Below are 26,150 nucleotides of genomic sequence, written 5' to 3'. Positions count from 1 at the left end.
AAAGGCAAGAAATGCGACTCTATCTTGAAATAAACATTGTAACTTAAATTGTACTTAATATGACACTATTAATATAACTTGCAATCTCATCATTGGGAAGATTATATCGATATTAATTCATTAAAATAAATATTTGATAGCTCTAAAATCCTGCTTGCGTCTTTGCCCTTTAATTATTCCCTTTAATTTAAAAATTAATTGTTATTTTTTTGTTTCAAGCGATTCACTAAAAAAATGGCTGTGTGAGTTTAAAATTAAAGTCAGTTATAAAGAATAAAACAAAATTCAAATATGTATTTTTATAGTGCTATTTATATTAATTAATGAATCTATTGTCGATTTTGTTGCTCCAGTCGTTTCATTAAAAACAATGACTGTGCTAGCTTAATAGACATAATTATACGACGTTGTATGGATTTCGTGATGTGTCCTGAAATGACAAAACCGAAAATTCATATATAACATATATTTTTTTTAATAATTTGTTTCTTTATCTATTGTTATAATTTCATTGTTAATTTTATATAAATAGAAAGTAAAAAGTGTGCGACCCAAATTTGACGTTTCTTTATAATAAAACGAATAATAATGTTGAGAGAGCCAGCGCGGGAGAGAAAGTGTGCAACGACGAAACTTTCTTTGGAAAATTGCCGTCTTCCGGTTGATCTATCTTTTCGCAGACTTTCTAACGAGATCCTAGTCGGCATCCGCGATATTTTGACAATCGGATCAAAATATGTACATATCCGAAAATACGACTCTGTAAATTTATTATAGTAACATTACATCTGAAACGTTCGTATATACATACGATTTATCGTACAACGAGAGACAAAATGGTTACAATTACCAAAATTTAACTACAATTTATTTTTATTTGCGGTGTTATTCATTACTGTGTTAGTTACATATTCATAATTGTTTTAACGATGCAAATTATAGTTATTAATTATTATTATTGATAAATAATAATAAGAGAATATTATGAAAATAATATTATAAAATAATATTATTATAAAATTCTATTATAAAATATTATAAAATTGTAATTTACTATATTTACTACATAGAAATGTTCATTTTATTTTTAGTGTCCGTATCTGGATATTTTACTATATATTTAAAATTATAATTTATAATAAAATTTTTTTGTAATTGTTAAAACTATAAGCACAAGGTTATTATTACTAATATTTTAACAATAATAATAATAAAAATAGAGCTTTTAACCATTATTATTTTACCATACAATGATAATCACCACTACTGTATACTTTTCTCTCAATACGTAAAGAAAGGCTCTTTTTTTATTCTTTTCTTTCTTTCTAAATTTCGACATCGATGTAGGAAATAATTGAAGAAGGCCGTCTTCGGCAAATCCCATGACGCATCTCGATGACCACAAAAACATCAATTGAAATTCATTAATATTTTAATAACATGCGTGGATACGCAAGGTATTCATTCATATTCAGGTTCTCATGTATATACTATTAAGATAGAACTGTTGCGTGTGGGCATTGTATATTGAGAATTGCATAATATACAACTTAGAGAATTTTGTTCTCCAAGGAACCGTTTTGATTTGTACAGCAAATTAATGAATATCTTTGAAATCGGTAATAGTTGACAGCATGAAATATAAATTAAAGTAGAAAGCAAGACCGTATAGATCATAGATTTCAAAAAATTTAAAACTATAATACATGATAAAAGTCCTGAAACGGCTAATAATTTAACAATGAAACAATTTCTTGTTAAAAATATCCTTAAAATTATGACAACATGGACATGGAATAAATTCATTATAAAGTAATATTTAAAAAAACTTAATAAAATTATATTAAATATTAAAATAATAAAGTAATATTATAAGTAATTACTATAATAAAAATGATATTAAAATTCGCTGTTTATATTGTCCCACGATTACCATAATTTTAGGGGTTTAAAAACCTTTTTTTTCTATGGAATTTTGAAAAAACGGCGCTCCGAATTTCGGTGTTTTTCCCAAATTCAATTGCAACTAAATATGGGTGACTCGATTGTTTTTCTCTTTCTCTATCTTTTTGCCACGTATATCACATAAACATCATCCTCCAGCCGTCATTGCTTCTCACATGTATCCGATACGTTAAGCTAGATCCGGGAGTGATAGGTGACGACGCAAGGTTGTCGAGAAATTCGTCGCGTCGTGCACGCAACATCGTCAGTTTCGGTTTTCGTAATTTGCCGGTGCTCAATCTGAGAAGCAAAAAATGAAATTGGTGGCTTCTAAATTCTTTGAAGATTGGATAACGGACTTTATTGCATTGCAGATAAAGTAATTATTTTTAACGTAATATAGCCAGTAACAATGTCGCATTTTAGGATATTCCAATAATACATTATTTGATACAATAATATTATTTTTGTTGTATCATAATCATATAAGCAATAAATTCTTTGAATATTTAACTTATAACGCCATGCGAACGGCTAAGATAAATTAATTATTTTGAACATGTTATATAATTAGCAAATTTGGATCTTGCACTCTCTCGGACTCTCTAACATTTCGATAACGTTTTCTAAAATATTTTAGTATCGAATGTAATAAGAGCAACAAATCCTTTAATCTTGTCAGGCGCAATAAGAAATATACTTTTCACCTTTTTTTTCCATATTTAAGATATAACTACTCATAACTTAATGAAATCAATTATGATTTTATATTTTTCTAATATTATTACTTTACATGTTTTTCATTGTTTATATACTCGATTGTTTATTTTATGTATATTTAGGGTGTCCGTCCATAATGTCCGAGCAGATATTTCATAACTGATTGAAGTTACAAGAAAGTTTAATAACAGAAATTTATATGGCTCTTAGTCGACTACAAAATGCATGTAAAAAAATTTTTTTACTCGTGACCTTTTCGAGTTATAAAAATAGGTTTTTTAAATGGGCATCTATAACTTTTTTTGCATAGTAGAAGTAATTTGTAATCAAAATTATATTCTGAAAAAAATTGCTACTGCATTGTTTACGAAATAATCGGTATGTTAAGTATTAAAGTAGTTGGTTCCGTATTAAAATTTAAAAAACAAGACTACATAATATTTTGAAGTCTGTTATGTTGAACAAAACCACTGACCTTTAACTTTTATTTTCAATTTTTTTGGTTTTCCTTATACAATTGTTGCGTCCGTTGTACATTACTGTCTACACTTTAATTATGGAGAAGGATTTTTAAATCTGTAAATGCAATTAAAAGAAACGGCGTGCGCGAAAATTAATGTTTAATCGGTAAAAAAGAACGACTTTAGCATCCCCTTAATGCGATTGAGATGCGAATCTAATAGCGATTTCGGCCGGTGTGCTACCAATGTAGAGTTAGTGCAAGTGTGTGCAGTGCGTTTACCCATACGTTACCGATTGCACCAACTGACTATTTTGTCACTTTGAATCACTTTGCGTACACCGAATATGCACTTGTGCGGTGTACCGAGCCCAGACAAACACGCTGCACCGCTGAGGGAGACTATTATTTGATCAGCCGAAATTGCTATTAAAGATCATGAACTTACAGAGCTGGATGAAGAAAAATAACAATCTTTTTTTTAAACGAATAGAAAATCTAAGGAAATCTGAAATATATTGAGATCTCCTGATAAAGTATTAAATGATAAAGTATAAAAAAACATGATGTATATAACAAGAGAAAATCTGATAAATCAGAGAAAAACTGTAGAAAACTTATATTTTTTTTCATATTGCATTTTGTGAGTATGAGTAAACGATCATTTTATGAGTAAATATAACATCTTATCTAAGAAATTATGAGATATTTTCTGACAAGTCGTAAGAAATTTTATGAAAAATTATGAAAAAAGTTTTTAGCAAGAATGAGTCTTCTTATTTCTAAACTTGACAAATTGTCAAAATTTCAATTTTCCAAATTGATCATATGTAACATTCACGTTATAGTAAACCACGATTTTTCTAAGTTCACATCACTTCACCCGGTTTACCGTTACACAATTTAATTTAAATATCTTGAGGCTAAACTTTTTAGATATGATTGATATTGATGGATACGAAAGCACAATCCCGATTGGAAAGAACAATTTTACCGTAGCATCTAAAAATTTAGCTAGATACAGATCAGAAAATAATTTTATATCAAACTATCAAAATATAAACATTCAAACGTGATAATAATCTTGCTGCAAAAAGTTTTAACATTCTAATAAGTAGTTTAAATATCCAATATAAATTTTTTAATGGTTTAGTGTAAGTATTTTCAGATATTTATTTCTGCAAAATTGTTCTTTCTGTGCGTACACCAAAACATTTTTGTAGTAAAGATCAAATAATGACATATAACTAAATAATGGGTGGGAGTCTTTTGACCACGTTGCGATTGACCACCAGCCAATCACAATGTTTGTGTGTGCTTGAACATGCGATTATATTGAAACATTATAATGATCATGGTAAACATTTTTTTCATAATTTTTATATGAATTGGAATTTTTCAGTAATACTCATTGTTCAGTAATACTCATTATTCAGAAATACTCAAAAAATCTATATCTTTTCTTAAAATTCTTTATGCAAGTGAATTCTAAAATATTCCAAGATTTCTCATCTCATAATTTCTAACAGATACTTTAAATTTTTTTAGATTTTATAAGAAATTATAAAATTTTATCAGAAATTATAAAACAAAAAATCTTAGAAGAAATCTTAAGATATTTCATAATTAACATGTATAAAAAATTCTGAGAAAAGATATAGACTTCTTCAGTATTTCTGCAAAATGTTCCAACTCAACTAAAAAATCTGAAAAAATTATAAAATTATATAGAAATTCTACAAAATTTTAACAAACATTTTTATCAACGAGATTTCTTATTTCTTGTTGTTGGAAAAAAATGTTAGAAAATATTAGGAAATCTGAAGAATTTCATATAATTTCTCGTGCGATCGTACTGAGAAATTATGTCTTCTTATTTTATGTTTTCCGGAAAAAATATAATAAAATTTGAAAATTTTCTCCTACTTTCTCGTAGGATCATTCTGATATATAATTTTAGATTTCATGTCTTAAAGACAGAATTTGAAAAAATATGAAAAAAATTGAAGAATTTACATAGTTATTTACAAATGGTTGATGTAAGAAATTATTAGAAATTTTATTATGATATGGAAAATTGTGAGAAAATTTTTTTATGAGGGAAATATTTCTAAAAACGGATATTTTATCCTTGTTACAGCAACATTTTGTAACGTTTTTGCAATGTTGCAATGAAATATTTCTACAATCTTTTTGTGCTATAGGTATTTTTTTAAATAATATCATTTTGAAATTATTTTTACGTCATCTTGGAGCAATAAATTAGCAATAAATTCTTGTTTATTTTTTATATGATCATCATATTTTTTTTCTAATATGGTGTGTCTACTGTGTCTTTTCCGTTTTTTCTGCTAAATGGTTTGAACAAAATTCGGACTATAGCAACAAATTAGCACACATAAATAGCACTAAATTTTTATCAAGTGTGAACTTGATTTAAGATGGTAAGGGGTCCAGCTTAACAGAGATCCTTCTAAACTAATTTAAATCTCAGAGCACATATGTCTATCCAAATTTGTCTAGAAACCTGTTATTCTTAACTTCGTAACTTTCTAGTTGCGTTTCTTGAGTGTTTTAAGGCGTGAGTGACGTAAAAATTCTTATTGTCATACTCCACCTGTAACATTACGTTACCGGTGGAACTGGCGATCCTAATGATTGCTATGCTCTCTCTCCCCCCCCTCTCTCTTCGCCTGGCCCCTCTCTCTCGTTCGCTCGCTTGGTTGTTCTCCCTTCCTCCCTCGCCTTCGCGTCTCTCTACTTTCACCTGGATCTCCGCTAATGGTTACATCCGCCAATCTGGGAGAGCTATGCCCTATTTACGATAATTTCTCGAACTGGAGACGAGTCGCGCACGAATTATCTTACGCGGATCTCTCCGAATATTTTTAGCGGCGATATTATACGAGATATTCAAGAAAAAAATACTAATTAACGATATAGACGTATTGCTTGATGAACAAAGATATATTTTATTTAAAAAATAATTATATGCTTATTTCTTTTGTAGCACATTATTTTATTTTCAATGTTTATTTATTCTTTTATTTTTTAATTTGTTTCATCTATACTTATGATTTAAAATGCTTATCGTAAGTATCATTAATCATCATTGTATATCTAAAAAAAGTGCATTGCATCGATATTCGAATCTCTCGAAGTTTATTGTTGTCACTTTTTCGTGGTGTTGATTGGTTCTCATTCAGCGTTTACTTCGTGAATGGCTGTCGTTGCGGAGATCGCGTATTTTGATTATGTGTATCAAGAGGTTAATAGTCTAATATTTAATTTGTAATTTATATGAAATTATGTAATATTAGAAGCTTTATAGAGCGCGCTTGTTTTGTCTAGTTTTAAAAAATGCGAATAATGTCACAAATATTATTACAATTTTATTACAAAAATTGAATGTAGCGTAATTATCTTTAATTTGTTACAAAATTTAAAATAGTATTTGAATTTGTTTTATAGAAATGATGTTGATGCTTATTATCTTATAGTTAGAACGAGACTGTAGTTCATTCTGAAATTCTTTTTCTAAGATTGGTATTTATTATAATTTTGGAAATTAATTTAACTAGCAAGTTAAATATGTTATAAATGGGAGGGTCCCAGATGCGCACAGGCCCAATTGGACACCACCAATTATAGCGGCCGATGCCTAGAGTATTTCCGTTGGTTGGGTTAGATTAGATTACGTGATTGGTGGTGTCCGATCGGGTTGTGCGCATCTGGGATCCTCCCTTATAAATCTTTTGATATAATCCTTTGATAAAATATATTATAAATCCATATATAAATCCATTATATATTTTCAAGTGATGTTTCGAGAATATTAACCCTGTCGAGACTCTAGGTACACATGTGTACCATGGTACCGGTAAAAACCGTCTTGAAAGGGTGTTATAAACCATTTTTTGGTGCTAATATTTTTTTATTTCTTATCTCAAATTATACTTTTTGAAATGATAAAATTGTATCTTTTTTTTAAATTAAATTTCTAGTTCTAGAATATTGATTATTTGAATTTTTACTTTCTTTTAAAAATAAAACTTTTTAGAAAAAATAATTTTCAAAGTTTTTTTTATTTTTATAATTTTTTTTGTTAATATAATCCTTTGTTATTTTTGGCCTGTCATTTGTAATCTGTAATATCTAGAATATTGATAAGATAAAAAGAAATGTTGCAGTATACTTATTTCTGTAAAAGTTATAAGAAATCAAAGTTTGTTCGAGAATACCATATCCGTGATGCCGTTCTTAAACGCCTGCAACATCATTCTAGTATCGAACTGCAATGGCAATTTACTAAAGAAAGACCGCTTTGATTTATTTTAAAACCGTGCTTTTTTATTTATTTTGCCTGCCACAAAAATAGGCATGCACGACCAATTTATATGTAAGTTAAATAATCGATGCTGCGGGAAGAACGAATAATAGTGTGCTAGGTGGAACATAATGAATCCAACCAGGACTCGGTTAAGTAACGGAACGTAAACGCACGATGAGGAAAATGGCGCCGTCAAGTAGAGTACATATCGGTTATTGTCGCCTGTCGGCACGTATTCGTTGCAATCTGCAAATTCTTAATTTCCGCATTGCCCGGCGGTTTATTGACACCTCAAGAATCAAGCGATTATCTTCAAGGTGAATATCTGCGAATATTCTCTTATGAATCAATTAATCTTTATTTTTTTTCCAAAGATTAAAAGGAAGAAGATTACTTACACGCTACTTGTTTCGTATATATGCATAATTTTTTTGATCCTTTGAAAATTCAAGGATTTTTTTGTTAGCATAAAATTAATTGTTACAGCCTTATCCCTATAACCGTATAATTATAAATCGGCGAGTCCTTATTTGTTGACCGTTGCGTTTTTATTGTGCATGTTTCCGTTTTCTGTACCTCATATAGGATGCAGGATATAATCTAACTAAATCTATAGATAAAAGGTTAATATGAGCACGTTAGTACCACTGTGACACAGTATTTTATTTTCAAAATGTTGATATATTTAATAGAGTTTTGGCTCTTTCTCAAAGAGTTCTAAAGTTTCTGACACATTTCAAAAAGATGATTAAATATAAAAAAATTATGATTTGAAGATATGGGGTACCAACTTTATTTTCTGCGATACAAAAATTGATTTTAACATTTTTATTTTTAACAAGAACAAAATAAATTCTAATACTTTTTGATACAACTCTTATAGCTCTCCAGAATTTCCAAGAAAATATTAAAAGTTTTTCTTTACTTAGAACTGACAAGGAGAACTCACTAGATGAGGAACGCAAATCATAGCCAAGCCTTGATTGAAGAGGTCCTTTGTAAAATATTAAGCATAGATGATAAGTCGTATAACAATAATTAACAAAAGAATTTTGTTGTAGCCATATAAAAACGTTAGCGTAAATGTATTGTAGTGGGAAAAAATTATTTTGAAGAGGAGGAAATAAATTTAAATAAATTCATTGCGTTTTATTAGACTAAGTACTTTCTGATTAATAGTATCTACTTTTACTTTGGAGTGTCCAGTTTTGGGGACCCCACCTAAAATCATTACTTTATGATTTTGTTAAGACGCAGTTCAAGAATTTCATGTTGTGATTTTTATTCTACTCTGTGTTTTTTAATTACGAGAATAGAATTCCACTGGGGTCATCTGTCGGCAGTGCCGCGTAAAGCTCATTTAGTTACAACAGAAGAAGCATTATTGTCACAGCAATTATGAAAACATATGAAAGTTAATATGTTTTCTATAAATCCTAAATTTTCATATAGTCTAAGAATTTCTCATTCTATAATTTCTGAAGAAATTTTATAAAATCCGGAAAATTATGAAAAAATATAAAAAATTCTATATTCTTTTTTCTAGTAGTCCTAATGTAGGATAGATGGCTTTATTTATATCTTTATTACACAGAACAAAATATCTTGTATTGTAAACAACTTTTTCGCTTTTTGTTGCAGAGATATGTGGACTGCACTGTACTGGGCACGGGTAGCATGCCGGACGCAGAAGACTCCTCATACGATAGTGATTACGAGGCTGAGGACTCGACGACGACAACGGCGACGACAATGACAACCATGACGGCGACAGCGACGGCGCGGCGTCCGCGCTCGGAATCGCAGGTGTCTACGTCGCACCCGGATGTATCTCGCACCACATCCGATACTCTGGCGGCCGAATTTGCGGAGTACGTTACCATCCAAGGATCATCACCCACGCAGAACCCAGGTAAGTCTTCTTGAATCACCCTACAATCGCTAGTTTAAACCGTGTCGCGACCTCGAATATTTGCTATATATTCTGCCTATAAACAATAAGTTGCAACTATGTAAATAGCTGTTAAACACTCCAACTTGGCTTAAGTCAAGTTTTTTTCACATGCTATGATTTAGATCATAATGTAAACATAGTTGGATCATCTTTAATAACAAATTTGAAAGAAATAAATAATATAATTTATATTCGAACTAAAAGTACAAGTCATAGATCTACGTAATGCAAATGTTTTTGACTTACTTTAAGTCAGAGCATAGGTCAGGTCGTGCAATCAAATCTTGGTGTAAATTAGTCCGCTATAACTAAACAAGCTGAAGATATAGTGTCTCGAGATAACTCAATGTCTTTTCAATAACAGACATTTTTGATCAATTGAGTCAGAAAATGTTGAATGAGGTTATCATTCGAGTCTTTCAGAAATCAAATTCATCAAATTTTATATTAATATCAACATAATTTATTCGTTTAGGTTACATTGCTCGCGTGGAGTTCGCTCTTAAATTGGGCTACACTGAAAAATTGGTGCAAGCGGCGTTGCAGAAGTTAGGTCCGGATCCGGGTCAGAATGAGTTATTGGCCGAACTGATCAAACTCGGGGCTACTTGCTCCCCGAAATTTACCGACGGTTCCGAGGAAGCGGACGGTCTGCTGGACGTTGACGCGAGCACTGACGAGGGCGGAGGGTCGATTCTGACCTCAACGATTGCAACGAACGCCACAGCGACGAATGCGATCTCATCAATGGATCTAAGGCCTGTCGTCATCGATGGTAGCAATGTCGCTATGAGTCATGGCAATAAGGAGGTGTTCTCCTGTCGTGGCATTAAGATTTGCGTCGATTGGTTTCGCGCCAGAGGTCATAAGGAAATCACCGTTTTTGTACCCAAGTGGCGAAAGGAAGCCTCGAGACCTGATAATCCAGTCGCCGACCAAGAGATTCTGAGCGAGCTCGAGAAGGATCGTCTGCTTGTGTTTACACCTTCCAGGTTGGTTTACAGTTTATGCGATTTGTCAAGATTCAGGAAGATCAAGCCCTGATAGAATAGTAGGTGTAATAAAAACCTTTATTTTAAAGTTCTGAGCTGTGACGTTTATTTATTTTAAGCTCTAAACTTTACAATAGAGATCTGGCCAGCTTACTTGGAACTTGGGGATTAAAGCAACGCCAGAAATGCTTTTTGTCGAAAATAAACTTAACAATTTAAAACAAGAGAGAAAAATTTTACTGCACTTATTACAGGCCTTATATCACTCATTTTACGTAGAAACATTTCTTTTATTTTCCTTTTGTTTTAGAGTTACTCTTTGCATATACTGGCTTTCTAAATCAAACAACCAATTATTCAGTTTGAATAGGTAGTCAACTAATTAATATGAAAATTATATGAAAATCAAGTTTGAAAACGTATGGAAACAAATTATATATTCATCTAAATATATAACTTGCATAAATCGTACAAATAAAAATACGTCTGAACTGTAAACAACGAGTCGCTAGTCTCGACGATAAGAAACGAGAATTTAAAACTGAAATAATTGAGGACGAAGCAGATGTCTTTTATTCTAGCAACTGGATTTGCTTTGCCACCGACTAATATTATCCGGAGCTGGAATAACCGGCCCCGCGTTCTATCTGTACATGCACGATCTATTCGTATGAAAATCGTCTCAAGGATCTCCCATTCTCCTCTCCCTCCCCCCTCCTCTTTCCATTCCTTTTTCTTTTTTGTTCTTCTTGGTATTCTGTTTCCAGAAATAAAAATGAGTTGCTCGGTGTTACGCCGTGATAAGCGAATGTCATTCGGGATTTGATTACAAATACCATTTGTATTATGATTTTTTGGATCTATCCATTTGTAAATAGGTAAATAAGTTAATCCGAAAGCATTTGTTTAGATTGTGATCAATTCCTTGTAATGTTTAGATTTTATATTACGTACAATATAATTGTTTATATAATTATACTATTGTTATATGTAGTTCAAGATATGCGCTGGCGAAATTTTTTATCATGATATTTTTTAATCTTTGAGAAATCTTTGAGAAATTTTCTTAAAAAGTTATAAAATTTATATAGAAATTCTGAAATATGTGACAAATATATGAATTCTGAAAAAAATTTTTCACCGAGACATCCATTGATATATTGTATATGATGCGAAATTATTTCTTGTTTTTTTTCTACGAGAATATTAAATGTTTATAGGTTGGTGGGTGGAAAGCGTATGGTATGTTACGACGATCGATATATCTTGAAGCTGGCTGCGGAGGTCGATGGCGTCGTAGTCAGCAACGATAATTACCGGGATTTAGCACAGGAGAATCCCGAGTTTAGAAGAGTCATCGAGGAGAGAATTCTGATGTATAGTTTTGTAAACGATCGATTCATGCCACCAGATGACCCGCTCGGCAGGAGCGGTCCTACTCTGGAAAATTTTCTTAGAATCTCTCCCAAAAGAGTCGAGTCTGCTCCTCCATGTCCTTACGCCAAGGTAGTGTTTCTTCTTTCTTTCAATTTATTTCTTTTACATTATTTTTAAGCTTCAAGAGCTAAAAGAATTTTTTATTAAAATTAAAAGAAAATTTAGATTCCAGATTGAAACACTGGTGAGAATATTTTTGTCAAATTAAATAAAATTACGTCAAATGCAAAATTACATCAGATGTATGTTCTTAGAATTAAAGTAAACGATTGTTTCTTAAATTCCCAGAAATGTACATACGGAAACAAATGCAAGTTTCGACATCCCGAGAGAGGCCCATATCCACATAAATCAGTGACAGAACGATTAGTGGAGCACGCTCAGCGTCATTTACAAGCCCGTGGACCGAGCCTGAGTCTACCACTGCCGTCTACAAACGCATCCGTACCGCAGCATCCGCCGCTCTGCAAGGCTAGATCAGCTGTGCCACCAAGTATCATTCAACCCTTATCATCTGTTCCGAAGAGTAAATCTGTGGAGAATGTCACGTCTGATTTGTCTGCAACTAGTCCCGTTATGTACAATCAGATGTCTTCTGTACAGAATTCTCAAGGTAAGAATTGTGAAGGCTAAACCTTGGGCACAATATCATTTATGAACTTAATAAAAAGAATATATCTTGCACTATTCAGGGAAAGATTAAAGATTTTATTATACACCCTGATAGAAGCCTTAGAGCCATTATAGTTAAAATATCTCTTAAGATAGGTTTGGAATATCAGAGTTTTGTTCATACCCAAGTCAAGTAGAAATGGTTACATTCTAGCCAAAGATTTTTAAACTTATTTCATCCTCGCGTCTTTTATATTAAAAATCTTCTACGAATTGGATGGATTGGTTAATAAGTTTTTGAAAACTGATCTCTTGATTGATAAATCACTGACGTCCTTTCAATCCCAGATTAAAATAAAAAACAGAATATAAGTTGAATGTAAGGAGAAAGTAATAGAAGCGTAAATAAAACTTCTATGAAGTGGAAATTTGGACAGTGTAATAGAAAAAAATAATGCTTTTTCCATTTTTGCAAGGAATACGTTTATAAAAAAGGCAGATCGACAAATACTGCTTTTCCTATAAGCAATATCACCCCTATTCCTTATACCATCTTGTGAAAATCGAAATATCGAAATACAACTGAAAACAAAGCTACGCAATCTTCAGTGAGAAGACTTTCAGTAGCACTTCAAACAATAATTAAAAAAAAATGAGCGAGATCCCAGAAGCACTCTTTACACTAGGCACATGTTGACGAATAAGAATCTGTCATTCATGACAAAACTCTGAAGTGACGACCAGTTGGAGAGGTGTTCTCTGCTGTAGTACCTATTGTGGTGGACAAACTCCTAATGGAACTAAATAAGCTTTGTGGTCTATGACTATACATATATGGGAGCTTTCCATCAAGAGACAAAAAACCTACACAAAAACCATTCAATCTACGAGGGGCGATCCAAAAGTAAGGTTACAAAGCCTGCAGTGAAGAGGGAACGTTTTATTCAGAAAAATTAATGTATACATTGAATTGTATCCCTAACCTTATTTTTCGACATAGTCATTATAGCTGTGCTATGCTTTAAGGATTTGTCGCTTCATGATATGAGGTTAAAAATTCCGTTCTTATAAAATTTAGGCCCTTGCTCTTTTGGCCAAGTTTTCGCAAAGTCTATCACTTCCTTGTTTGAAGTGAATCGTCGGCCTTCTAAATGCTCCTTGAAATGAGGGAATAGGTGAAAGTCACTTGGAGCAAGGTCCGGGCTGTAGAAAGGGTGGTCGATGACGTCCCAGCGGAACTGCTTCAACAGCGTCGTGGTTTGCTAAGACATTCTACAACCTCGCTCCATTAAGTAACTTTCACCTGTTCCCTTACTTCAAGGAACACTTAGGAGACCAACGGTTCACTTCGAACAAGGAGGTAAAAGACTTTGTGAAAATTTGGTTAAAAGAGCAAGGGCCCAAATTTTATAAAAAGGAAATTTTTAACCTCATATCACGAAGCGACAAATGCTTAAACAGCTATGACGACTATGTCAAAAAATAATATTAGGAATATAATTCAATGTAGATACCCTATGATCAGAAAGTACCGGGAATTTTTAAATAAAACAAAATAGAATTAAATTTCAGGCAAATTTATTTTATCTCCTTCAAAATATGATCCATCTGAAGCAACACACATGTGCCAACGCTTGACCCAGTCCTCCATGCATCCCTGGTAGGCCGACGAAGGGATGGCCTTTAGTTCCCTCGTCGCATTCTCTTTGATCTCCTCGATCGACTGAAATCTCTTTCCACGAAGTAGCAACTTCAACTTGGGGAACAAAAAAAAGTCGCACGGGGCCATATCAGGTGAATACGGTGCTTGCTTGATGGTATTTACTTGATGTTTGGTCAAATAATTCAGTACAATTCGGGTTCGGTGCGATGGTGCGTTATCATCATGCAAAATCCAAGAATTGTCGGCCCACATTTCCAGCCGTTTGCGACGTACAGCATCTCTTAAACGCTTCAAAACGGATAAATAATATTCTTTGTTGACTGTCTAGCCCGGTGGAAGGTACTCATAGTGCACAACGCCTTGGCAATCGAAGTAAACAGTCAACATCACCTTCACTTTTGAGCGGCTTTGACGCGGTTTTTTCGGTTTCGGCTCGTCTTCGAAGCGCCACTCGGACGATTGTTGCTTTGTTTCCATGTCAAATTCATAGACCCATGTCTCGTCGCCCGTAATTATCCGTTTCATGAAGGTTGGATCACTTTGGGAAATCATCTCTTCAGCAACTGTCTTTCGGTGGTGTTTCTGCAAGAAATTCAGATCCTTCGGAACGAGCCTGGCTGCCACGCGTCTCATACCCAAAACATCAACCACAATATGCTGTGCCGTTCCATATGCAATGCCAAGTTCACTAGACATCTCTCTTAAGCTGGTATGACGATTTTCAAGCACCATTTCTTTCACTTTCTTCACGTTTTCATCGGTGTTCGACGTCGATGGACGCCCGGAACGAGGGAAATCTTCCACCACTGTACGACCACTTTTAAAGTCTTTATACCACTCGTATGCTCTTGTTTTTGATAGAGCAGATTCGCAAAATGCTTTTTGCAACATTTTCAGTGCATCGGCACACGAAATTTCGTTCGCAACACAAAATTTCAAACAAACTCTTTGTTCAACAAAATTATTCATGGTAAAATGCGGCAAAATGAAAAAAGTTGACTGATGTAAACAAACGCCAGGCAGACACTAATGATCGGATGGCACTAAAACCTGACAGATGTGTGTCTTAAGGTCGTACCAACATAAGAAAAAAAAATAAACCGGTTCCCGCATGCGCGGTACTTTTAAATAAAAAATTCCCGGTACTTTCTGATCATAGGGTATATTGGTTTTTTTCTGAATAAAACGTTCCCTCTTCAATGCAGGCTTTGTAACCTTACTTTTGGATCGCCATTTGTATGCTTGAACACAAAGACAAAGATAGAATGGCTTTTATGTCGATTTACGTCTCTTGCTAGAAAGTTCTTTGTATATATGCCAGATATAGTGACTAGATACAGCTTTGCAATTATTAAAGAACATTTGAATAAAATTTTGGGTATCATACAAAACTAATGTAGACCCAAAAATCTGATGATTAATCTATCTAAGATCACGGCTATGATCTTCACCAAGAAGTATAATCCTGAAATGTATCTAGCCTTGAAAGCTTTAGAATAAGGAAATCGAATTCAGCAATTCCACAAAGTATTTAGGAGTCTGCTTGAATACTAAGTTGAGCTGAAAATTATATGTAAAAGAAAAGAGGAAAAACTTCTACACCTTAATGTGGCCATGTAGAAAAGCTATAGGTAAAACCTAAGGGATGATATCTGGAGTAATTTTGTGACTACAATTAAAATGATACTACTACCAAAATTTATATATATATATATATATATATATATATATATATATATATATATATATATTGCGATTATCTGATGGGCTAAAGTGAAAAGGAACCTGCTCAAAAACCTTCAGAGATATGAACTGCAGCGAAAGCTATGAAAATCACCAACAGAGACATTGATGAAAGTAGTCCTCTGTTTTATGCTCCTAAGCTCCAAGTGAGCGTAGCTCAATTAGATTTAGCGCAATTAGATTAACAGCATACAAATTAAAATATCAGGGTAAGTGGATTTAAACTTGGACATACAAAGTTCAGATTCTTCTATAAATGCTTGTGCTTTCTCTTATTAGAACAGAATAGATTTCTATAAAAAATACCAGCTAGCAAACTTTTAAAATTCATACACTAACTAAAAAAGACTAATACAAGCCAAAATTTTTAACCAATCCTAATATGAACGTTTGGTGACGAGTAGAAAACTAACGATCACTTCGGTATAAGTCTTTAAAAGAGCTGAACAGAGATAGACTAAGAATGGGAATTGAATCTAAAACCATAAAGAAAATCTTATAAATAAGCTGACCATAGTTTTCAAAAGCCGTGCTGCTGGTCATCCTTAAAATGTTTTTTGTTATATCTTACAATAGGTATCGAACACGTGCCAATCGTCATGTTTTTTTTAATGTTTGTTGAAATATCACTTGTAAATATTTATGTTCTTCTAAGATTTGAATTGAAGATAGGCATTTTTATGAGCCTAAAGCCATCTCATAGCAAAAATTACACAAACTTATTGACCAACCTAATAATTTTTCTTTTCTTTAATGGCTTGGATAATCTAATAATCTTATTTCTATTAAAGGTTACCCCGCAGTGAACTGGACTACGCCAAGAGTGAACAATCCCGAGCCAGAATCGGTGAACATGCATCGCAAGTTACAGCGACAATTGACTCTAAATCCATCGTGCGATCCGCGGCTTTACCAACTTAGACGATATCATCAGCAACAACAACAAACTAGCCAGTCATCGCAACAGCAGCAACAGCAATCGATCATCAACTCACCGCGCTCTACTATGCAACATCGGCCGTTGACGAGACTTGCCACAAACAATGAGTCATCATATCCAGTTACTGCCATGAGGTGAGTCTAGTTTTTCTGAACATATTCGTTATTTAAGCCTCGTATTTTTCGTGAATATGATAATATGCAGATTATATTCCTGTTTTGAAAAATGTTAATACAATTTTTATAAATTTGATTCTACATTAAATTTAATGAAGTTTTAATACATTTAATTATTTTTTACGTTTAATGAAAAACAGATAACATTTTAATGAAAATTCAATGAAAATCTAATGAAATTTCAGCGAAAAATTATTTATAGTATTTAATGAATTTGTAATAAATTTTAATAAAATTGCAAATATTTTTACGTTAAATTTGTAATAATAATCGACAATCAAGTTAAAACATTCTGTAATTATATGTACGTGATTATATAAAGGAGAAGAAGGTATTATGGCTACTGTAGATATTATGGTTACCCCCATTATCTCCGTTATTAGGTGACGAATTCAATTATTTATAGAATTATTCATTGAGTAGCCCGCCATTTTTTTAGTGGCTCTAATATGCCAATACACAATAGCTAACAATTATTATAAGGGTTTTTACTTTTGAGCACTTTTAAACGTTTTTAAGGTATATTTTAACTTAATTTTACATGTTGCATTTTTTTAACTTGAGCGTATTATTACACGAATGTACATACATTCAAGTGTTTTTTTTTGTCATTTAATTTTTTGTTCGGCTGTACACACTTCGAGTTATGCAGAGTTAAACAATAACATAGGATTTTGTTAATATGGTTTTTTAAATAAAATTTTTATATCAAAATATTTCTTTGACAATTCGATTATTATTCTAAAGAGTGATGTTCAGAATTAGAGATATCATTTTATATTTGTTGTTTAAAGTTAAACAGAGATAAAATAATATTTTTCATGATATCTCCAAAGTCTTTAAACGCAGGGAAATTTTAAATCAAGAAAATTCTATTATAAATAATGGTAAATTAAAAATATATAATTTTGTAAAAAAATACTGTTTTTTTTAAACTAATCCGATTTTTAGAAAATTATTTTTGGACTAGCCATATTACCACTTTTTTTCTTCCACCGATTATGCAGTGCGTCACATTTTTACAAATCACGTCCTAAGTAATAAATATTTCATTACTTTTGGTCTAGAATTTATTAAACAACACTTTAATGAATATAATCGTTCTAGTTTCAATATAAAATATTGATTAAACAAAGTTATTCAATAAAATGAAAATGAGTGCCATATTACCCTCTTCTCCTCTATTATTTAATAAAAATCATTACCAAAAATTGTCTTACTGCTAAATGTAAACAAGTGGCGAGATACAACCGCCCGATGCTGCGAGGTGCGCGGAGAATTGTTTATTACAAGTGGCAATAGACACATGAGCGGCACGGTGCCTCTTAGAAAAAAAAAACTACGCGCGTCTAGCAACGATAATCGCTGAGCAGATGTATCTCATCGCGCGTTGATCTCATCATATTACAGTAATATAATATTTGTATTATGTTGTAATGTTATTAACCCGTAATGATCACCCGAGGTCCAAAAGACCCCACGCGTCTTTCTTCTAACTTTAAGAGTACACAGACCATTCAAAATCAAACAACTTTCTATGAAGCTCATTTTTATCCGAAAGTATACTCTCTTGAGAATATACTCCTAAATTTTTGTTCAATTATCTCAAAAATTAAAAATTGATGAATTTTTTGTAAAAAAGTCAAATTTCGCATTTTTTTATTTGAATTTGTTTATTATGTTAAATTTATCTGAAAGTATACTATCTTGAGAATACCCCCCTCAATTTTTGTTGAATTATCTCAAAAATTAAAAATTTTATGAATATTTTTGTAAAAAAGCTTTAAATTTTGCAGTTTTTTCTATTTGAATTTTTTTCATTATATTAAATTCTAATAAAAAAAAATTATTGGATGATAAAGAACAGATCTCAAGATATGTCCAGTAAAATTTTTGCGATGAAATATCAAAAAGCTAACAAATGGCAACTGATTTTGTGCAGGGGGGTCCAGTGGACCTCCATGTGACCATTATGTTATTATTTGGAAGTGTGGCGGGTTAATATTAATTATAAGTAATATTTGTATTATACAATAGTATAAATATTGCAGAAATATTACATTTTGATACAATGCGATTTTTCATAATATTTATGAAAAATCTCCGTGATATTTCATTGTAGTTATATTACTGACATGTTATCTTCTACGTGGAGCATTTCAGTATATTTTCAGTATATTCGGTATCTAATTTTCAAAAATGAAATCATTAATTATTTAATAGTTTTGATGTTGATATAATTTTGTTAAAGTAAAAAGATAACTGTAATTTAATTAAAATTTATTACATCTCGTATATAATAACATGTCTTTCAATAAAATTAAATCAAATAATCTCTATTTGGACATTTTGAAATCTCATTTCAGCTGGGACCATCCCGACAGCCTTCATCAACACGTAATGCGTATCGCTTCCGCACCTGATTCTTACAGAGCGTGGCCGCCACGCGGTACTGCCTTGATACCGCCATCGCGTGTGCAGAGACTAGGCACCTCGGATCCCCAGCTGAATCTGCTACCTTCGCCGCCGTCCACAAGCTTACATATGCCCTGGGGCACGCAAACTCAGGACATAAGACGTCGCCTGCATTATCACCTTGCCAACATTTTCCCCGAGGAGCAAGTGCAAGCCGTCATGACGCTTCATCCTCACGAGACTGATCCTCAGCAGATTTGCGCCGCCATCTTAGCAATGTTTCCCAAAAATCAGAATTGACGCAATTATGAATTTTACACACAGAATATTCACAAGAAAGTTGGAGTAATGAAAACTATGTACGTATGATAGTTTTCTATTATTTTTATAGGCACTTTGTATATTGTAGAGAAACTTTAATACAGAATCTAATAATTACCGTATTAACTACAGTATAAGTAGAAACAATAGGTTCACTCTTTGATTTGAATGTTAATCCGAATGTCTATCATGTTATTGTTGTCTTCGACGATCTATAAGAGCAAAACTGTTTTGTTTTTATTGGTTTAATAACTTTATTTGAATAGAAGAAACTAACGTCATGTTAGTTATGCGACGGTCATACTCGAGTGACGATCATTTCACGAATTTTAACTTAAGAGGAACCTATTGTATTTATTTATATACTGTGATATTAAGAGTTGACCGAAGAGACTACAGAAACGTTTATTGAAGACGAATTTTTATTCAATCAAATTACAGCTGAAGTACTAAAAGAATTGCTCTGTCATTGCGATATTCATAATTAGAAGAATCTGCAACCTGCTATAGAGTAATTTTTTTTAGAAAAACGAACAAAATAAAAATTGATTCTGATTTGATCTACATTATAATATAGTTGCACAGATAATTTTTTTTATTATAATATTTTAAGAATCAAATTGTAAAATGCAACTTTGTAGCAAGTTTCGCAATTTCATCAAATGTAAGCCAAAAAAGGGATCTACATATTGCTTCTACGAAACAAAATAAAGTACGTATCGCGAATGAGGTGCAAACGAAATGATTGAGTTAAGTCATCACTTCTGTCGACTCTTAACTGTATTGAAGATATTAATTCAAATCTTTATAAAGAATATTTGTATTTTTTGGATCTTTATGTGCCTTTCTCTCTCTCTCTTCTCTGAAGATTTGTTCTGGAATTTTAGAGTTCCAATGTGTTTTCGTCCTACTAACAGAGATAAGTTAGTATTTCTTGGACGAAGATAAAGCGAGATTCGACAATTAACAACTCAACATAGAAATCCAAGAAATGTCCTAATTTTTTAGACATCTTAGATTTTCAGATTGTTTGAGAATAAAATGAGAAGAGAGGAACGAGCGTGATAAGCGCGCGCATTAGCCTAGGGCATTACAAAACGAATTCATTGTTATATTATTTGAGGAGTAAACGGTGAGAGGATCCGTACTTTAATATCTGTTTTTAATAAACTTGTATCAATGATTGTCGTCTCACATTGAGCCGATCAATTTGTCTCTTCGACCGCACTCGCGAAATCGTCTTGTCTTATCACCTTATTTATAAGATTCAAAACTAAATCTTACGTAATTTATTGCAGAATGATAATTTTAGGTAGAATTTTATATATGTATTCGTTGCCGTAATGATTATAATTAACACACAGCACATTTTATTTAAAAGATGTTTTTAAAACGTAAAGTATATATGAACATCTTTAGAAGGTCTGCGCTATATGGGAATGGTAATTATCCGATTTTTAAGAATTATTTAATAGATAACTTATTAATATTTGTTTCGCCAATGGCTGTTACATAAGAAAGAGAAGATATTAGATGTATGACAGATTGGAAGTGGTATAATTCTTTATTCAAGACGATGCTGCGAAAATCGGTCGTTTATATTAGCGGCTGTGAATTCTGAAAAATCTATGTGTGTGTATATGTGTGTGTGTATATATATGTATATATATGTGTGTGTGTGTGTGTGTGTGTGTATATATTTATATGTATGTATATGTATATATAGGTATTTGTATATACATCCACGTACACATAATTGTAAGCATATACAATGAATCAGAATAGGTAAACTAACATTTATGAGACAATTCGATTCAACTTTTTTTGAAATATTTTTTTTTGAATTATTAAATACAAAAATCTAAGAGGCACGTATTTGTTTACAATTAAAATCAAAAGTTATTATTGGCCTTTTTTCGATTTTATTTCGATTATTCGAGGAGAAGAGGGTATTATGGCTATAACTGTCGACAACATGGCTACAGTAGCCATAATACCCTTCTTATTATTTCCGTTATTAGGTGACGTATTCTAATAATTGGTTATGGAATTATTCGTTTAGTAACTCGACGTTTTTTTAGTGATGCTAATACGCCAATATATAATGATTGACAATTCATTTTCTTTAAATTTTATTCTCAAGAAAAATTTAAATTTTTTTAAAATAAGATATTTTAGAAATTATTAGATGTTTCAAAAACAGTTGTAACAAATCCCTTGTAGTTTAATTCGACATGCAGTTGATAATTTACCTCATAGAGTAAAAAGTTTGTTCAACTATTCTGATTCACCTTGTATATGTGTATATAGAGCTATGCGTATGCATATATGTATATCGTTCGACGATATTAATATAGTTGGTATTAGTATAATACATATACAAAGAATCCATTTACAGTCAATGGAATTGAATTTCTTTCGAATTAAATAAAATCGATTTTTTTTTCTTTTTATAGTTTCGAAAAAATTTGACTCTTGTTGATTATAATTGCATATCCTGCATGTGTATAACGCATGAAGAATTTCAGGACTTGAAACAGGACGAATATGTCATGCAAAATGTACGAGAATTAATTAATATTTAATCAATTTTTATTTTATCGTTATTTTTCTATTGTAGAATATAGAGTATTTTAACTGAACTGTATTATATACCTAGATAGCACGAAAAATCCGAAAAAATGCCTTTTTGGTTTCAAAATTACAAAATAAATTTTTTCCGTCTTATTTCTGTTTTAAAAGTCTTTATTTTTATATTACTAATTGTAAGTTTTTGTCAGATTTAAAAAGAAATCCTTTTGAATTAAAGTCATTTAAAAAAATTTTTAATTTACATTTAGACTGTTCGAAATAAATTAAAAAATTTCTTTCCGATAGTTAAATAAACATTCCATAAAAGTATATCTTTTGACATTTTTTGATGAGTTTTATTCAAAAAGAGTCTATAAGAATTTACAATGAATTTAAAATAACTTTTAGATTGTACTCTAATAGAACTTTATTATTATTCATTTTATATACTTTCTGGAATCGAAAAGTAGGAATTATTGGAGAGTTGGAATGCTCCAAATGTACGGAATAAACATATAAATTAAAATATATTTTATACAGTAAATCAGTTATTACAATAGTAATATTATAGATTTCTTGTCATATTTTTGCCACAATATATATTTTAATTAATGTTTCTTAATTTTGTTAATGATAAATAAATAATGCTTCAATTTTTAAAACATTATATGACTTATTTTAAAAAAAGTATATATATTTCTACTTTTTTTTTATTTTTAATTTATAGATTTTAATCTCAGAGGTCGAATAATATTTTTGTATATCACATGACAACGTGATATTAATATTAACAAAGTCTTAAATATGAAAAGCAGCATGATCAAAAAATATGTAAACGTCATCTGAAAGATAAAATAGCTGCACTGTAAACATTTTGATATTTGAGAATGCTTTAAGTTGTATCAATAATTCCTACAATAAATGTGCACTCCCATAAAAGTAATATTTATCAAAGAAAAATTACAGAATCAATTACTAATCATCACACTGGTCGCACTTCTCTTATGTAGAACTGTAATATCGACTTAATTACCAGTAATACTTATAGTTAATAATTTTTTCTAAATATTACAAGTATAGCATTAAACGTCTTAAGAACAAAATTATTTTTAATTATACTTAAATATACACACTTTACCATTAACGTATGCGAATTATATTTTTAGTGCAATTTATTAAAACTTGTCAAAAGAAGTCCAAAGATGTATTTTTCAGGAATATTTATTTAACTATTAAAAATAAATTTTTCAATTTATTTCGAATAGATTACGCAAATTCAAGAAAATGAATTCTTTTAATTCAAAAGAATCATTGTGTGCTATTTGGGTATTGCAGCAAATTACGAAGAAAAAAACAAATTTTTGAATTTTATTTCAATTCGATTCAATCAAGATATAAAAACTTCTATTATTTTATTTTTAGAATATATCTCCATTTGAAATTTTTTTTATTCAAGAAGTAACACTTCACAATGAAGAAAATAGAAAAATTTGGTCTGATCTTATAAGATTAATCCTTATATGCCAGATATGTTTATTTTTAAAATAAACCTATGTGTGTGTGTCTGTGTGTATGAAAGTCATATAAGTAAATTAAGAAAAAAAAAATTTGGCGAGAGTATTTGAATAAATGAATGTCTTTTACAATTTATAATTTATTAATAGTATAACAAATTTATGTTATTATGAATAGTATAAAAGATTTATACTATTATATAAAGGATTTTTGTAGCTTTTCCGAAGATCGTGCGATTTTCTCTGTTTTTCTCTTTTGTTTCCCACATGTTTATTTAACTCAAATGCTTTATATAAGATTATTATATATATATATATATATATATATATATATATGTATATATATATATACATTCACGTATGTGTGCAACATGTGTATACATATTGGTAATGGCAGAGACCTCCCTTTTTCCACATCGCAATACCGTGTATTGCTGAAAAACCCACGAACTGCGAAACAGATATAGTATGTATCTAAAGAAGCAAGATGAAACATTTATTATTACTCACACTACGAAACTAAAAAGATGAGAGTAATAATCGTTTCTGTTGCGGAGAACGATTATTATTATTATTATTATTATTAATTTTTTATAATCATGTTAATCTATGAAATATTTGTACGTGCGTCTGAAATTTGTATCAATGTTATTGCAAATGAATATTACAAATAAAGGTTTTCTTTTTATTTACATGACCAGTGATATTTTTATATACCCAAAACAAAGAATGTTATACTTCCAACTTGATGGCTTAATATATTAAGTCAAGTCGTTAGAAGTATGACATTCTTTGTTTTATCGACTGATTGTGCTATTTTTTACATAATAATCTTTTTGTTGATTACATAAAATTATCCTTTTCCACAATTAAAGTATAGATAATAACGTACAATCGACTTCATACAAAACATGAAAAATTACATGTTTAAATTGTTATCGAAGTCCAGCGTCGACTCGTAACATACATTTGCCTTCTATAAAAAATTTATACTTTGTATACTTAAAACAAGCACAGTTTCCACTCAGAGTAGCATAAAGAAACAATACTGTGTTTCCAGAAACAAGCTAGGAGCTTCAGTACAAGAAAAAATTTGTGCATGTATTTTTATGTATTTGGGTGTGTTATAATAATTTGTAGAAATATATTACTGTTTACTATTACATTAATATCAGACGCATATATAAGTCAATGCGTTCAGTAAAACTAACATTGCCAACATCCTATTAAAGCTTCAAATCTTAAAGAATCTTTTATGTTTAAAAATTTAAGCTAGTCTCATTAACTTAATCGACGATTCATTTATAAATCTAACAATTGCAAACTTAAAACTAATTTTCTCTATTCTCACTTTTTTATAAAATTTTTCAATTAAAAAATTTATTATTATTAACACTTACTCTCCCACGTCATTTTTTGTTCTTCATTCACTCTTGTGGGATTATTCACGTTTTATGTTTCTATTAAAAGGTTTATAATTAAAAAAGATAGCTCTACAAGGTTGTGCGTAGACTATCGATAGTTGAACAAAAAAATAATAAAAAATAGATATTCGTTACCATTAGTAGAAGATCAATTAGATGCGTTGCAAAGAGCAAAGCTTTACAGTATTCTTGATTTGAAAAACGGTTTTTTTTATGCCATAGTCGATGAACGGAGTCGTATGTACACTGCTTTTGGGTGTTTACGATAACTAATCGGATCTCGGATTGGATTGAACAATGGTACTCAACGTAGGTATAGAAAATTTCCCTAGGCTAATCGGATTGACGATTGCTGTCTCAAATGTAATCCGATTGATGACGAAAGCGTGGAGACCGAGAAGCATGCTTGAAAAGTAAGTCTCTTTATTTTTTTAAATAATAACACAAAAAATCAAAGATAAAGTTAAAAAGAATGATTTGAATTTAGATTTATTGTAATTTTTTTTGTCTAAACACTGGATTTCGTTTAAATTTCTGTTTGTAAAAATTAATTAATCTATTCTAAAGTTTGTGGTTATATCGGAAACAAATCAAAATTAATAAAAAATTATTAATTATTAGGTACATATTAAAGCATATAATATTTCAAGTATATCATATAAAATTCCTGTTTATTATAAACTTAGTAAAAATAACTTTGAAATTATTTAACTACATTATACATTAATCAATATTGATTTATATGTTAAAAATCAATAATGTCTCTAAAAACGTTTTTTTTATTCTTTTCCAGATCGTAAATAAACTTCAACTCCAAGAATAAATAAAAATTACTGGAAAATGGATTGACATGAAAAAGGCATTATTGAACAATATCAATTTGTGCTAACTTAAAATTTGTAAAATCTGCTATTCTTTGTTAGTTGTTCATTAG

At 30.9% G+C, this 26,150-nt stretch overlaps 1 protein-coding gene across 1 annotated transcript in view; it reads left to right on the top strand.

Moving 5' to 3' along the window:
* Positions 1-24,486, top strand: part of LOC105202626 (probable ribonuclease ZC3H12D) — a 43,395-nt gene extending 18,909 nt beyond the window's left edge. The window contains exons 2-7 of the mRNA XM_011171210.3: positions 9,096-9,366; positions 9,884-10,400; positions 11,621-11,906; positions 12,126-12,450; positions 16,647-16,929; positions 19,338-24,486. Of these exons, the coding sequence (XP_011169512.2) occupies positions 9,096-9,366; positions 9,884-10,400; positions 11,621-11,906; positions 12,126-12,450; positions 16,647-16,929; positions 19,338-19,686 (2,031 nt within the window). The 3' untranslated portion in view covers positions 19,687-24,486. The remainder of the gene's footprint in view (positions 1-9,095; positions 9,367-9,883; positions 10,401-11,620; positions 11,907-12,125; positions 12,451-16,646; positions 16,930-19,337) is intronic.
* The last annotated feature ends 1,664 nt before the right edge of the window (positions 24,487-26,150 follow it).

This window comes from Solenopsis invicta, chromosome 13 (genome assembly GCF_016802725.1).
Source record: "Solenopsis invicta isolate M01_SB chromosome 13, UNIL_Sinv_3.0, whole genome shotgun sequence".
Classification (NCBI taxonomy): Eukaryota; Metazoa; Arthropoda; class Insecta; order Hymenoptera; family Formicidae; genus Solenopsis; species Solenopsis invicta.
The sequence above is the reverse complement of the archived record's forward strand: the minus strand, read 5'-3'. Positions and strand labels throughout refer to the sequence as shown.